Raw genomic sequence first — 15757 nt, forward strand, 5'->3', positions numbered from 1 at the left:
CAGGACACATCTGGCTCTTAGCCAAGTGTCGGGCAATACTGATGAAAGCTTTCTGACAATGAGGAGAGGGGTGTTTACGTGTGACAGACTAAGAATTAGAGAAAATGATGTAAAACAAATACTGTTTCTCAGATTTTAAGGAATTTGTTCTTATTATTGTACAGCTAGTGATAAAATTATCCCTCTGGAGAAAAAAAGTTAGAATTTCCCCTCCTGTGGAAAGGAACGGAGAGAACGTGTTAGGAGACAGAGGGGGGTGAGGAGGCTGAGGCAGATTATTACAGACAGGTTGTCTAATAGATGGTATTATCATTTGTCTCTGTCTGTCTCCCGCTTGGCGTACCTCTGACAGCTGGGGAGCTGAGCAAATATTATCAGAGAGCTTCCATTAATCAGGGCTGGAGCTGAGTGGGATTAAATAATGATTTGACTTACAAACACAGACAGAGCGATACGGGATGTTAGGTCTGATACTGATGATGGGTATTTGGAATTAAACATTTAGATAACGATTTTCCCCGCAGATACGCTGTATATTATAGAATACACTATAACATTCTGTATTATTCTGTTTTGTTATGTATTTACATTTATGTAGCTCACATGATGACATTTATCTTTAAAGGTTTTTTTGGACCTTTGCTTGATTTCGGTTCTAATACATAGCATGGAACAGTGCAGCACATCATTTATAGCATACTGTAAGCTAGTGTTTGTTTTGTTATGTTTTTTGGATTTTTATTTTTATTATACCTGATTTTACCAGGCAAGTTAATTATGAACAGATTCTTATTTACAATAACGACCAGGCAGGAGACAGGGGTCTCCTGTAGGGAATGGGTACTAGGATTAAATAAACAACAGACAGAAGACGCTGGACAACAACAAACCTTAAAAACCAGACACAAAGAAGCCAAAGAAACCAAATGAAAGAATAATAAAACACAGACAACAAGAAAACATTACAACAGACTTATACGATAATCTACAGACAGTAGACAATACAACAAATGGCACTATAGTTAAATGAAATGATCATGACAACACTGAGCTACATAGAATGTCTGACAATACATCCTATATCCAACTTTTCAGGAATTATCTTGTTCTCTTTCTCTTATCCAGAGTTATCACTTTCATCTTTCTTCAGTTCAGAGATGGATAAGGACGTAGTTAGGCTACACTAGCTTACCCTGAAGAGCAGGGGAACCAGGGATGACCAAATGAGTGTCCACTCCAGAGTGAATGACTGACTGATTTTGGTGGCAGTGTTGGTGGTTAGCGTGCTGGCTAATAAGAAACGATATTCCATTGTTGGGCATAAGGCCTGGTTACACTTTCACAGCATTTCTGCAGCTGACGCGGGTAATATTTGGTTTAACCAGGACATGAAGATATCATGGAAAGCAAAAGGAGAGAAGAGAGGATGATGAAAGGATACTCAGAGTGTGTGCTGTGATAACAAACTTTGTTGTGTGTGTTGTATACCATAGCTGTTGTGGTTTCCCAGGCTTGCTGGTTGACTCTGCACTCAAACCATATAATACACAGTTTAAACAGGCACACAATAGAACAGCCTGGTTCCCACGACAACTATGACAGGACCCCTGCTCTGTTTTTATTGCCTATGTGTGTCTGTGTGTCAGCAGCATGTTGTAATGAGACTGAACAACCTTAAGTCTGTGTTCATTCAGTGTGAAGAAGCGGTACATTCTCATTCAGAGGTGAGGAAGCCTTTTAGGTTTTTAACTTTAGAGTCTGATGAAAGAGACTCGGTGCTGCATTGACCTTTGCAGGTTGCCATAGTCACATAAACACAGGCTAAATGGCTTTTTTAGACAAAGGGACCATATGGAATAAGATAGGAGTTTAATCTTTGTTTGTACTATAACGTTCTGTTCATAAACATAAAGCTTTTCTCTGTCTGTTGATCAAATATTTCTAGTAGGGTTGATATCGTTCCTCTTACCGTCAGACTAATGTGTGCAGTGTGACTACATATCTTTGTGTTAGTCCTGAATCACAGCTGCCTGTTTCTCTGTCCAGGTGGTAGTTCCTACTCGGGTTGGACAGGTGTATGTGTATGACACAGTGAAACCAGACCAGGACGAGTACGACGTCCCACCCAGACATCAGCCTCCGACCCAGCAGGACATCTACGACGTGCCACCCACCCGCCAGCAGTACAACACACAGGTCAGACTGCTGTGTGTGTGTGTGTGTGTGTGTGTGAGTGTGTGAGTGTGTGTGTGTGTGTGTGTGTGGACTGGATTTGTTCCAGTCTGTGTATCCATCTGACCTGATGGATAAGATTCAGTTTGATTCGTTGGCATAGAAAAATTGGATTAATGTTGCTTTCATATTATTTCACCATTGTACGTTTTCACAGCAGTGTTATATGTAAAAGTCTGATTTGCAAAAAACAACATGCATATCTAAATTCTTAACTTTTAAACCCAAAGATAAGTAGTGAAAAACATTCAATCACATGCTCAGTCCAATACAGACGCCTCATTTAAAGTTCAAATCAGTTCATCAATTCAAAATGCCTTTGTAACTGCCAGACATTTCCCATGTGTTTACTGTCAAACAGTTTTGAAATTGCAGTTTATTATTTTGTGCTTTCCCAAAAGGATTGGCTTGTTGTATTTTCAGTGATTGAACTTACATTGATTGAAATACACCACTAGTGTTTGGTATTTGAATAGAACCAGAAATGTTGTTGTATATAAACAGAATATTAAACCTAAACTGAAGCAGTGAAATAATCAGCATCCTTTTGTATCGGATAAATGTAGGATTGTTGGTGGTTGGTGGGTCGGATTCAGCCCTGTGCGCACTCCCGAGCCTCTCTCTGACTACAGCGACAACACGGCAGCTAACGACATGCAGTCCACTAGCACTATAAAACAACCGGCTCACAGCAAAACACAGGCTCCACGTAAGGATACAAAACAACAATAAAGGTGCTGAAGCCCATCAGACCAAACAGGCTCAGGTGAAGTCGAGTAAGAACACAGTGAGCATTAGTAAAGCTGGAGACACACAGAGAAAGTCACATTAGCTCGCAGGCTAACGCCGAGCAGTTGCTAATGTTATCCGGTGCAAAGTTATGCGTGCGTGCACGAGTGCATTAATATTAACTACCAGCTATATACAGCATGCTAGCCTCATTAACTTAGCTCTCCTTATTAGCTAGGCTCCTTACATGCCTGCTAATAACTTTTTTTAAGCTGGGTCTCCGACATTGACAGCGTGCAGCTGTGTTCCATGAGGGAGAGAGAGAGAGGTACGGGTGAGTGAGAGAGACAAGCGAGAGGAAGAGCTGCGCAAATGCGCTACGGCGCTCTGCAATCAAATAAGATTTTAAATAGGCTTAGTAAAAAAAAATCGAAAACCAGTGTGGCGGTCAGCGTTGATTGTGGCGGGCCGCCACAAAAAATTAACGTATGGGAAACACTGAAATGTGGAATGTTGTTTACTAACGTAAAGGAGCAGCTAGCTAATGCTACAGTAGATCCGACCTGCCGCTGTTTGCTTCGTAACGTTCAGTTTAGGTTTATTGTGGTTTTACTGATACGCAGGTACACAGCTTCTCCACCTCGCTGTAACTAACATGACCCACATAACATAAAACACTGCAACATAACGGTCACAACAACACAGAGGAAGAGCCATCCTATATCACTAGTTACAGTAAAGTTACTTGCTGCGGTCTGAATGTTATAAAGTGTGACACAATCTCGTTATAATATTCAGTCCAGCTCACTAACCGTTTCATCAACCAATACATGTAGCTGTGCTGACATTGCTGAGCCTCCAGTGAAAGATTCACAGATAGTAAAGATAGTTACTGAGAAGCAGCAGGCGAGCTAACGCTGTAGCACGTCGGCTAAATGCAGTAAATGTACTGTGATCATGTAACGAGCATGGATTAGTTCAACCTGCAGCCGATAAAACTATTACTGTAACGTTGCAGTGGGAGTATACCTGAGTTTCCAGCTCTGTCTGTTCTCCCTGTCTGTCTATAGCCGCTGTCACTCTGCCTTTTTTCTGGGAGGATTGTACCGATATGCGGCTCGCTGCGCTGAATGAAGTAACGTTAAAGAGCCGGTGTTGATCTGCCTTTGAGACGGGAACATCGAAGTAACAGAGCCTGAACATGTCTGGAGAAAAGCCACAGCCTGCATGCTGGTGTTCCTGTGTTTATTGTGGTGTTTCTGTATGAAAGTGGTTGTGTTTCGGGTTATGCTCGATCATGAGTTCAAGCGAGCACGCGTACGAGCAGACGCCTGGTTGCAATCTTAAAACCGCACCGCTAGTAGCCGCTGGAAACTCCATAATGCCCCTTTGATAAGCAGTCACTTAGAGCACACACACACGGGCAAAATGTACAATGAAGATAAAGCCAAAAGAGAAAGTTAACGCATACAACCATAGCGAAATGATAACTAGGGTTGCAAGAGGAGGAGAAAAGGATGAGAAGCACAGAAAGGAAAGAAAAATGAAGTATAGGAAGATAAGGAAGAGCAGGAGGAAGATGTGTTTCTGTAATAACGTTACAGAAGCTGCTGGGTGTTTTTGAAGTCAGCAATCTGAAAGGTGAAGAATGAGCACAGCACAACACAAGGCACTTTATCAAAATGTCTGCTGTGTGGGAGACGGCTCTGACCATAACAAGTAATCACACACAATACAGCTGTAGTGTACAGCGAGCTGGCTCAGAACACAGAGAGACTTAATTCTCCACAACTGTCTGCGACCATGTCAGAAAACATGATGCTTTTCACCAGATTCTGTCCAGCAGGTGTAATGGTGTAGGGGCTGTCCTTGGCCATGTACTCGTCACATTAATGCCTTTACCTTCTTATTGTCACAGCAGGCTTAGCCATTTGAATACAAATCTTTTATCACAGTATTAATTCTATATCTTTCTAGTTTTTAGATACAATAACCAGATGAGAATGTATGTTTTTGGTTGAAGAGTAACTAAAAATTAAATTCCGCCTGTTAAGAAATCAGTATTGTAACGATTTATAGCTTAAAAGGCATTGGATTGTTTATAGGAAAAGATTCATACACTGATGGAACAGCCATCGGGGGCAATTCGGGGTTCACTATCTTGCCCATGCACACTTCGACATGCAGCCTGGAGGAGCTGGGGATTGCACTGCCGATCTTCTGATTAGTGGGCAACCCGCTCTTCCTCCTGAGCCACAGCCCCCAGAACTGCAGTGCTGGAGGAGGCAAGAAGGCAAGAGAGTGCAGTTTGGGCTTCCTCTGTCTTCTCTCCCAGGAAGTCAAACTGTGTCAGATGTTGTCGAGCAAAACGTCACCAACTCTGTCTAGTGTTTGAGTTTTTCCTAAAGAATTAATAAAATTTATTACATGACAAATGCTTCAATGTTTGAAAGGCTGGCCTTCTCAGTTTCTGCAAGATGGCAAACATTTATGAAAAACAGGATATTCACCTCTTAGTAATAAGTAGGCTAAGTCAGTGACAGGTGTTAACCCAGGTTGAAATAGTAAGTTTGTGTGTGTGTGTGTAGATTTATATACATATAACAAATTAAATTGTCATTATACAGTGAATTACAGGAATGTTTCTTTTTGAGGAGGAGGAGTGACAGGCACCTGGGGACTCTAAGATTTGGCATTGACATGACACATGTCAAACTTAAATTTTGTCTTGTTCCAAGCTATATTTATATATATATTTACACTACATACTAATATGAATGTTGTACTTTATTATCTGCTCAAAGAGTCTAAACACTTTGCATCTTTTCCAGATTAAATGTATAAAACTCTGAATTGCAAAGTTAGTTTTTTTGGTCCCTGTGAGTCCTTGATGAAGTCCACATTATGGACTATTGGTGGGTTAGTGAGGGTAATAAATTGACATGGCTGCGCTCCATTGACTCTAATGTAAAAGGAGTCGTTTTCTAGCTTTCTTTTGCCGTATTTTCCTCAAACGCTGTTCCTGGGGCATCTTGTAATATTTACAGTCGCTACCCAGAGAGGTTGAAAGGAGAAGTACGATTTATTCTCTTTCCAAAACCTAAAATAAATCCCGAAAAATGTTTCCTGTGGATTGTTCCTAATGTGATGTTAGTTAGCTTACTGAATGTAACGTAATAAAGCCCTACTGTTCTGCTTTGTAATGATTGTAATGAATAGAGACCTAATGTTACCCAGCTGTACAGGAACAATGTTGATCCTTAATATCGTTGTCCTCTGTCTCAATAGTCAGGTGATATGGTGGTTCACTTTTACTCTTTCGTCATTATTTTTTTCATGTCAGTCTGACAGCCTGAATACAACCTTCAAATTCACAATGCAACTGCAAAACTGTCTGCTTCTTTCTGAGATCACTTTATCCAAAAATTAGACAATATTTCTCCAGGGAGTGCAGTGTAGACAGTGGGAGCACCGTGATAAAAGTCTGACAGGACCGACACTTTGTCAGACTTAGCAACAGTAACTACAGGGTTAGCGAAGGGAGGTGGGGGGGGTTTGCTTTGTGACCCTGCGGAATGTGATGACAGGATGTTTGGGGGTCCTCACAAAGCCTATTTTATGACTCAGGCCATGTGGACGGAATATCTTCATTCTTTTATCAATAAAAGATACAACATATTGTTCATCAGAATCTGTGTTCTCCTGCAATATCCTAAAAATCAACCTCTGGTGACAAAACATTGTATTCACAAAATGTATAATGCAATCTCTGTAAAATCCCGTCTCTGACTGGGCTGACAGCCAGTTATAGTTAAGGATCATGGGGTGGCGCCAAGGGTGGCAAACCCTGGACACACCCCTGAGCACTGGTCTCTCTCAATCTCCCTTTTTCTTTCAAATTCAAATTTGCTTTACTGGCATGACCAGAATCACGTGCAGTATACATGTTAGGATGAAATATAATGAATGCAATGGTGCTGAGTAGAATAGACAGTTTAATGTGTTGCTCTGCTGGTTTTCCTCTCTGTCTGCCTGTCTGTCATTTTTCCAGTATAAAAGGCTCAGGGTTGTAAATGCCCCATTTGGATGGAAGTGGCATTCCAGCTGCTGTGCGTGCGTGCGTGCGTGCGTGCGTGCGTCAGAGGTCTGACATCAGAGACAGGATGTCATTCCAGTATGTGTGAGAGACACAGAGTATTGAGTGAAGAGAAGACTGAGGGAGCGAGTGTGAGTAGATGGACATTTCCTCAATAAGCTTACTGTCGCATAGAGAGGTGGTCATGTTACCAAAACCACACTGGTTCAGATTCCAGGGATGGCTCTTTGGCCTCTACTTTGCCTTTTTCCATCTCTACCCCCTCCTGTTTCCCTGTTTTTTCTTTCCACCCTCTTCCTGCACCTCTGTTCTCTTTTCTTGCCTTCCTCTCCTCTTTACCTCTTCATCCTCATTCCTCTCCTCTTTTGCTCTCTCCCTACACAAAGGTAGTAGAAGTAAAGCATTCACCCATTCAACTTTGTTTCATGACTTGCTGTGTGTGTGTGTGTGTGTGTGTGTGTGTGTGTGTGTGTGTGTGTGTGTGTGTGTGCGTGTTTAAAGTTTCTGTGTGTGGGATCACGCCTGTATACATTCTGTGGTAAAATTTCTGAGGTGGTTTGAAAAAGTCTCAAGGACCTTTAAAGCATCTGGTCTCTCTCAGTTCTGTACCCCTCATGTGCAAATTCTAAGTGAGAGAAGAGCAAAACTGCGCTGCAGTGGGCTGAAGGGCCATCCTGTTGTATGAGCCAGTACACAACAGCCAGATGTGGGTGTGTCCTGTTGAACTTGGGAAATTATGAGAGCAGGTTTTGAACTGGATTTTGCATTTATGTACATGCTCTCAGAGCCCCTTTCAGATTTTTCTAATTTTGTTGTTTATTACCATCCAGTATACATCAAGGTTTGTCTGTATTTATATTACCATTCCCACACTGTAGTGTAGAGAAATCCCAAGAAAGCAGCAGCTTTTTTTTTAAAAAAAATGATCACCACATCAGGTGCCATTCACATCTCCTGTCTTCCCCATTAGACAGTAGTGGGAGGATTTACACATCTGTAACAGCTGCTGCTGAAACAAAATTCTGTTTCTTTTTTTTGAAAGATGTTAAATTGCATTTACAGGAAATTATGTTTGTATTTTTAGTAAATCTATCAGTGTTATGCTGCTTGTCCAGGCCCAGGCTGCATTGGCTTATTTGATTAGATCATAAAGAATTCCTGTTGTATAGTTCTAGCCATATTGGTTTTCCATGATACTTACATTCTTTGGCTAGTATGATTGTGAAATAGGTAAATTGAGCTCTAAGTGATATTAAAAGGTCTTAAAGTGTTAAATATAACTTGGTGAACCCTGCAGAAACCCTGTGTGTGTGGCAGAGATAGTGACCTCATAACGTTGAACGTGTGTGTGTCTCCAGTGTGATGTGTGAGTTATTTATGTCTTTTTCTCTGTCTTCAGGTGTATGACACTCCTCCCATGGTGGTGAAGGGGCCATCTAGTGGTCATTTTATATATGACACCCCAGCAAGCACAGACAAGAACTCACAGCAAATGGTAAGGCTTTGGATTTAGGAGCTAATGTGTTTTTATGTGTCACAGATTTGTGGTATGACAATTTTGTTACAATTGCTTGATAGTGTCAATTTGAAGATATTACTGTCCCATATCCCTGCAGTCATGTTCAAAACTGTCATTTAAGCAGTACGGGTGTCTTGACAATGGATAACAAACAGAATGTTAAGTAAAACAGCAAAACACAGTACCAAAAGATCATCACAAAAAAAGGGGTAGAATTTAAGACATTGATATTAATAAGACTAGTGTACAGTCATGCTAGTTGATCTGTTGTAATGATTACCATTGTCACCATCTTAGTTAGCATGCTAACATTTTATTAAGTTAGTTAGAGGAACGCCAAATGTATTATAATTCATCCTGAGAGGGACATGAATGTCTGAAACAAACTGCTTGGCTATTGCAGTCCCTAGAGCCACGCTGCTAGCATTGCTAGAAACTGCTTCTACAGTAAAAAGTAGCAATTCTCCTCTAAGATGTAACACATGTAATGGACACATTGCACTGCGTTATAGTAGCCAGCTACAAAGTAACCCACAACCAGCTGACATGTCAAACTAAGGTGATATGGGCGCATGTTGTTCTTAGGAAAGTTATTTTTAAATAGTTAATTGTGCATCATAAGAAGTGTGTTGATCGGTCAGGGAAGACTTAGACAGAAACTAAAAGCCCCCGACACTGTTCAGCAGTTTCACACAGTACTAACTAACTAAAATGAACAATCAAATCAAACACTTTATGCAATACAGGATATTTCCCTCTCTCTCTTCAGGTCTATGACTTCCCCCCGTCTGTCAGTAAAGACGTCCCTGATGCTCAGCCAGTCAGAGAGGAGACCTATGACGTACCACCCCACTTTGCCAAACTCAAGCCACAAGTACCCGTCCCTCCTGGCCAGTACCTGCACAACAACCTCAACGATGATGATGAGCCGCCGATACCAGAGGACGTGTACGACGTCCCACCCCCCATTCTGACTGAAAAGCATTATCATGCAGAAAGGGGCGGAGTCAGCCAGGCCCCCCAGGAAATCTATGACATCCCGGCCAGCCTGCGGAGCGGAGGTCCCCCAACCCAGGATGTGTATGACTTTCCTCGGGAACGAGAGGAGAAAGGAGACCAATATGTCTACGATGTCCCACCACAGGTAGGAGACTTAAAGGGGCTATATGTAGTGTTTCAATGAAATCACTTTACTGCCTTACTGTCAACAAGCTGTAGCCTCACTTAGAAATGAGGCACACGCATGTTTTCTCTGTTGCTTGCAACAGCCTCTATTCTGCTTTTAATGTGTAGGCACCGGGTTGAGATGCAGCCCTATGCGTGCTCCTGAGCCTCTCTCAAGGGCAATTTATACATCTGCGTCACATCGGCGTCGTAGGTGACGGCATAAGCTACGGGGCTACGCAGAGGCTACGCCATCGCCTGACGTGCACCTCCTCCAAAATGTAACTACACGTCGAGTCGACGTGGACCATAAGCTCTGTGATCTTAAATAATGGGGGGCAGGTCAGGAATATGAGCTTTTACGAGTTACGAGACACAGATGCCCACAAATCTATTGAGGGCCCTTTGTTAATGATATTGACAGTTGCCTCATTGTCTCAAAGAAACAGGATACGGTATAACAATTGGCTGCTTTTCCATTACAGCAGTAGAAGAAGCATTAGCTGGCAGGTTCTTTTGGCCATACATCAAAGAACAGCTTATTGAAAAACTCCTAAAACCAACAGAAGGGGATGATATGACTTAGGTCTGAGGTGATCTAGAAATTATGTAGGCCAGATTTTGTTTTTCTTCTGATCTCTGTGAGATCTATCATGGCTGTCAGTGTAACGTTACCATGTAACGAGCATGGATTAGTTCAACCTGCAGCTGTTAAAAATATTACTGTAACGTTACAGTGCGAGTTTACCTGAGTTATCAGCATGTTGTGTGAAGCTGTCTCCCTGTCTGTCTCTAGTCGCTGTCACACTGCCTTTTTTCCGGGAGTATTGTACAAATATGCGGCTCGCTGCGCTCTATGAGCCGGGAACGTTGATGAGTTCAAGTGAGCGTGCATACGAGCACACACCTGGTTGCAATCTTAAAACCGCACCGGTAGTGGCTGCTGACTGCATATTACCCCTTTAAAGTGGCAGTCCCACATTCTGAGAAAGATGTTTGTTTGCTTTTAAAACAAGATTGCTTTGTGGTACAGTACAACACACTCACTCTCCTCAGTAAACCCAGTCATAATTACAAACTCAGCCGCTCACTCACAGTCATTCTTGCTCACCTTGTATTACTGCAACTATGTGTTCTCTGCTGTCTGGGCTTAGCTTGAGACAAACAGAGAGTTTGCCACTGTCATGATTAAGGCCACACTGAATGTTACATTGGCTTGACCTTTTTATGAATGTCTTGTGGACGAACCTGCTTGCTTTCATAGCCTGTCCGTGGTTTTGTTGCCCTATCTTGTTTAATTAAATATTTTATGTTTGAATTTAAATCTGGTACTTTTTTCTGTAACATTTGCTACCACATAGCTGCTGTTGAGACTTTGCATTAAAACAGTAATGATCATTTGCCCATCCTTCTGTCATTTAGTTCCTTTTAGTTTAGGGTTTGTCTTCTTTTCGTTCTGTCGTGTTCACTGTCAAATACTTTACATCATAGTCTTTATTGATGAGATTAACACTGCCAGCTTAGCACACCGACAAAACAGGGGGAAACTGCGAGGTAAGGTTATGTACATCCTGCTTTAATCCAGTTAGTCTCTACATCATTTCAGCTGTGTTTTGTGTTTTCCAGGTTGTGCGTGATGCCCAGTCCACCAGTGAGGAGCTGACCTTCAAGCGGCTGTCTGCCTCGAGCACTGGAAGCACACGGAGCAACCACTCTGCTTCGTCCTTGGACATGGTCCCTGTCCGTGACACCTCCTCTTCCTCCTCACTTTCTGCTCCTGGCTCCACTCCAGCGAAACCCCTCATCTTGGACCTGGAGCAGGCCATGGAGCGTCTGTCTCGTCTCCAGCAAGCTGTTGAGTCCAGCGTTTCCCTCATGATGTCATTCATCACAGGTAACTGGAGAAGCCCTGCTCAACTGGAAGGGAACCTCCCAGCCATTCATCAGGCTGCTGACCGGGTGCGCGTCACTGTCCGAGACTTCCTAGAATTTGCCCGGGGCGCTGTGGCGAATGCGGCCCAGGCCACAGACCGCTCTCTGCAGACCAAACTGGGCCGTCAGGTGGGGAAGATGGAGGAGGTCTTCCAGAGTTTGGTGCGACACAGTCAGAGCTTAGATGGCCTTTCCTGGTCGCACACGGCGCTCACAGCACCGCCACCAGGAGGGGATGACTTAGATCGACTAATCATGACGGCACGAGGAATCCCAGACGACGCCAAGCAGCTCGCCTCCTTTCTGCATGGTAATGCGTCTCTGCTCTTCAAGCGGACCACCCGGCACCAGCAGCAGCTGCCGCTTCCTCCAATTCCAGGGGAGATCAGTGGTCACATGACAGGATCAGGAAGTGGTAGCTATCAGGGAGGGGAGAAGGTGAACATTCAGTTGCGGCCCCTTCCCTCTCCGCCAAAGTTTACAGCTGCAGAGGAAGAGGAAGGTGTGGACAGGCCATATGAGACCACAGAGGAAGGCTGGATGGAGGACTATGACTACGTACATTTACAGGTACACACACATATATATACACTTATACAGTGTGTGTTGAAACGCTACACAGTCTGAGCACAGTAATAAGAAAATGAAATGCATTGTGTCATTACACACCGTTTCAATGTATGTGTGTGTGAGGAGATACTGTAAGGCCATTCATTTTATTGCAGTTCATGTTTGTCACCCTTAGAGGGAGACAGAGGTTGTATATTAATTATGATCCTCCCACAGAACCACAAACAGAGAGATGTGTTTTAAACATAACATGTAAGTTTGTACAAGTGGTGTAACTGTGTGTTGCTCTGTCAGGGAAAGGAAGAGTTTGAAAAGAACCAAAAACAGCTGCTGGAGAAAGGCAACATCATCAGACACAAGACACAACTGGAACAGCAACAGGTATGTGTGTGTGTCCTCGTCCTTCTCTGCCTCAGTCCATCACCCTCACTTTACTTGTTCTGTGCTTTTTTTGTGTGAGGATGAACATAGATGGCAGTAGAAATTAGTAGTAGGCCGTAATAAGAACTGAAGATGCTTTAATGCTCGGCCACTAGGGGACAGACAAACTCCAGAACAAGTGGACAGGCACACAAGTGTGACATCCTCACATTATAATTGTGTTATAAAGTCAAAACTATGAGCTTAAAGAGGCTAAAAAGCTCAGTAGACCCGCAGAGTTTCATAATAATTCTGACAGAACAGCTTAGTTATTTAAAATCTTACTCAAACAGATTTGAGGTATGTAATTGAAAAACCAGCTACACTCCACTTGTTTTAACTGCTGTTAATGTCAGTCGGAGTGACAAAATAGGATTTTACAAAGCAAAATTGTGTTTTCATCTAAATGTTAAACTGAGTTTGAGTTTGATTTGTGACCTACACAACAGCACTTAATTAAAGCACAAGTAGTTAGATCTGCAACTAACAGCTATTTTCATTCTCAGTTTCTAATAATTCATTATCTAACAAGTAATCGATCATTTGCTTAGTTTATAAAATGTCCAACAATTGTGAAAGAAAAAGGTGCCCAGTGTTATATTTTTAATTACTTGTTTCGTCAGATCAACAGAGAAAAGCTGGAACCAGAGATGTTTGCAGATTATTTTTCTATCGGCTAATTGTTGCAGCTCTACAAGTATTAACTGTCTCCTTCCTTCTCTTCTCCTTCCAGATTAAACAGTTTGAGCGGCTAGAGCAGGAAGTCAGCCGGCCAATCAACAATGACATGACTGGCTGGGTCCCGTCCCCGCACCACCCTCTGGCCAACCACTTGGCCCAGAACGGCTCTGGAGCCCTCACCTCGTCCAAACTGTGCAACGGCGACCGGCAGCTCCTCCTCTTCTACCAGGAGCAATGTGAGCAGAATGTCACCACGGTGACCAATGCCATCGATGCCTTTTTCACCGCCGTCAACTCCAACCAGCCACCCAAGATCTTTGTGGCGCACAGCAAGTTCGTCATCCTCAGCGCGCACAAGCTGGTGTTCATTGGCGACACACTGTCACGCCAGGCCAAGTCTCCTGACGTGAGGGCCCGGGTGGCCCAGAGCAGCAACACCCTTTGCGAAAAACTCAAAGACATTGTGATCAGTACAAAGACAGCTGCTCTTCAGTATCCTTCCCCTGGAGCAGCCAGAGAGATGACTGAGAGGGTAAGGGAGCTGGCAGGGTGTACGCAGCAGTTCAGGATGGTGCTGGGACAGCTGCTGGTGATGTAGGGGGAGTGGGGGGAGGAGTGCTGCCCTGTACACCCTTCCAGTGTGAGGTTGGAGACCCTGCGTGCCTCGACAGGATGAGGCTTTCCATCACTTATGCGCTTGACATGTAGCATGAGAAACCCTGTGTGGCCCTGGGTCCTGGGGGTCTGGCACCCTGTCTGGGAACGGGGACACTGACCTCACTTCCATCCTCTGCTCTTTCCCTACCTTGCCTTTCACTGGGACCGTTCTTCCCTCATCCCTCCTTCCTCTGTGTGCTTTTTAATCTAGACAAACTAAAAGGAACATTTTATCTTCAGTGGGCTGGGCCAATGGTTGTAAAATAATCATTGTAAATATTTAAGTCACCTATTCAGTCAGAAAACCAGAAAGAGAAAGACTTAAGAACTTCTAGTATATAAATATAAATATATGGTTCTCTTTTTTTTGAAGAAAGAAAAGATGGAAACACAAGTGTAGTTTTTAGACTATATCAATAATTGCTATTATTATTGCTATACCGTATAATTATGACTCTGATTCTTGATCCTTGTATCATTATTGTTATGGATGTGTAAATTCCAGATATGTATGACTGTATGTTGTAGTATGTCTATGCTCTTCTCCATCCACTAAAACACTGGAGCACACACCCGTCTTTAAACTTTAAACTATCCACCAGTTCAGGCAACACTGCTGCCAAAAGATGTCCACGTAACTGTACAGTTCCTGTGCTGCAGTTATTAAAGATGATCTCAGTGCCATGTCAGTTGCTTTTTTGGAAAACTATACGTAGGTTGTTTTGTAAGAGGCATGTATTAAAGAAAAGGAGTGTAAAATGTTAAAAACTACAAATGAAATTAAAGATGCGTTCATTCTTTTCACTGACACTGTGGTTGTCACTGGGTTTTTTAAATAATCAGAAATGATGTGAAATGGCAAATGTATCACACTAGAATCCCCTGTAGACACTGTGTGGGGCATTTGCACATGTGTGTGTTTCACCTTAATTTCCTACCCTAATGCAGACGATGATCTCAATAGTCCACTGAATTTGCTTTCAGAATGTTATCAAATATCTATTGCAGGAAGAAAAGGAAAAGAAGACAGTATCATGGGGTAAAAAAATGACCACAAATTATTATGATGTCCTTCACAGTCAGAAATGAATGTGCCTGCCTCAACTAAAGCTATGCTCTATTTCAGTCAGGACCACAACTTTTATTTTGATCTGCATTACGTTATATTTGGCGGTATGGCTCTGTTATGGGACCTCAGAGCAGCAGCACAGACCCCCAAGCTGACCATACCAGGCATACCTCCCTGGCCTTGCATGCACATGGAGTAGGAAAGTCAATTAGACTAAAATGACTTACACTGAGGCCAGTTGAATTCACACAGATTGCTAGTTTGAAGAAGGCAAGAGGAAAACCAATCTCAGAGGCTGGCTTGAGTTCGGCTTCTCAGATAGCGAGTCATAGAAAAACCAAAACACCCATCCGTAAAATATTTGATACATTTTTGCAGGTGTTAGAGTGAATACAGCATAGATCTTTAATCCCTTAACACCTGAATTTTTTCAAAAAATAACAAAAATAATTTGTGTTTTCATTTGCTTTCAAGCCGATGTGAAGATTGTTAATTTGTCTATAGAACATAGAAAAAAATATAAAAAAAAAAATCAATTCAGGAAGGATGTAGGTATGATGCAAATGATGCGACAAGAGGCATAAATGAGAGGGCTTGCAAAAGGTTCCTAGGTACATATTGAATATGCACAAACAGGCATTGGGGGAATCCATGCGCTATCTTGGCTGCAGTCTGAAAGGAAGAGGTG

At 42.7% G+C, this 15757-nt stretch overlaps 1 protein-coding gene across 2 annotated transcripts in view; it reads left to right on the forward strand.

Annotated features, from left to right (window-relative positions):
* bcar1 (BCAR1 scaffold protein, Cas family member) overlaps nt 1-14810 on the forward strand; it is a 90072-nt gene extending 75262 nt beyond the window's left edge. For both annotated transcript variants that reach the window (XM_038707192.1, XM_038707191.1), the window contains exons 3-8: nt 2047-2196; nt 8457-8552; nt 9346-9720; nt 11367-12242; nt 12537-12623; nt 13396-14810. In XM_038707192.1, coding sequence (XP_038563120.1) covers nt 2047-2196; nt 8457-8552; nt 9346-9720; nt 11367-12242; nt 12537-12623; nt 13396-13941 — 2130 coding nt within the window. In that variant the 3' untranslated portion in view covers nt 13942-14810. The remainder of the gene's footprint in view (nt 1-2046; nt 2197-8456; nt 8553-9345; nt 9721-11366; nt 12243-12536; nt 12624-13395) is intronic.
* Nucleotides 14811-15757: the final 947 nt, after the last annotated feature.

Source organism: Micropterus salmoides, unplaced genomic scaffold (assembly GCF_014851395.1).
Source record: "Micropterus salmoides isolate LMB-PRFRI ecotype aquatic unplaced genomic scaffold, ASM1485139v1 Ms_hic_scaffold_8, whole genome shotgun sequence".
NCBI classification, from domain to species: Eukaryota; Metazoa; Chordata; class Actinopteri; order Centrarchiformes; family Centrarchidae; genus Micropterus; species Micropterus salmoides.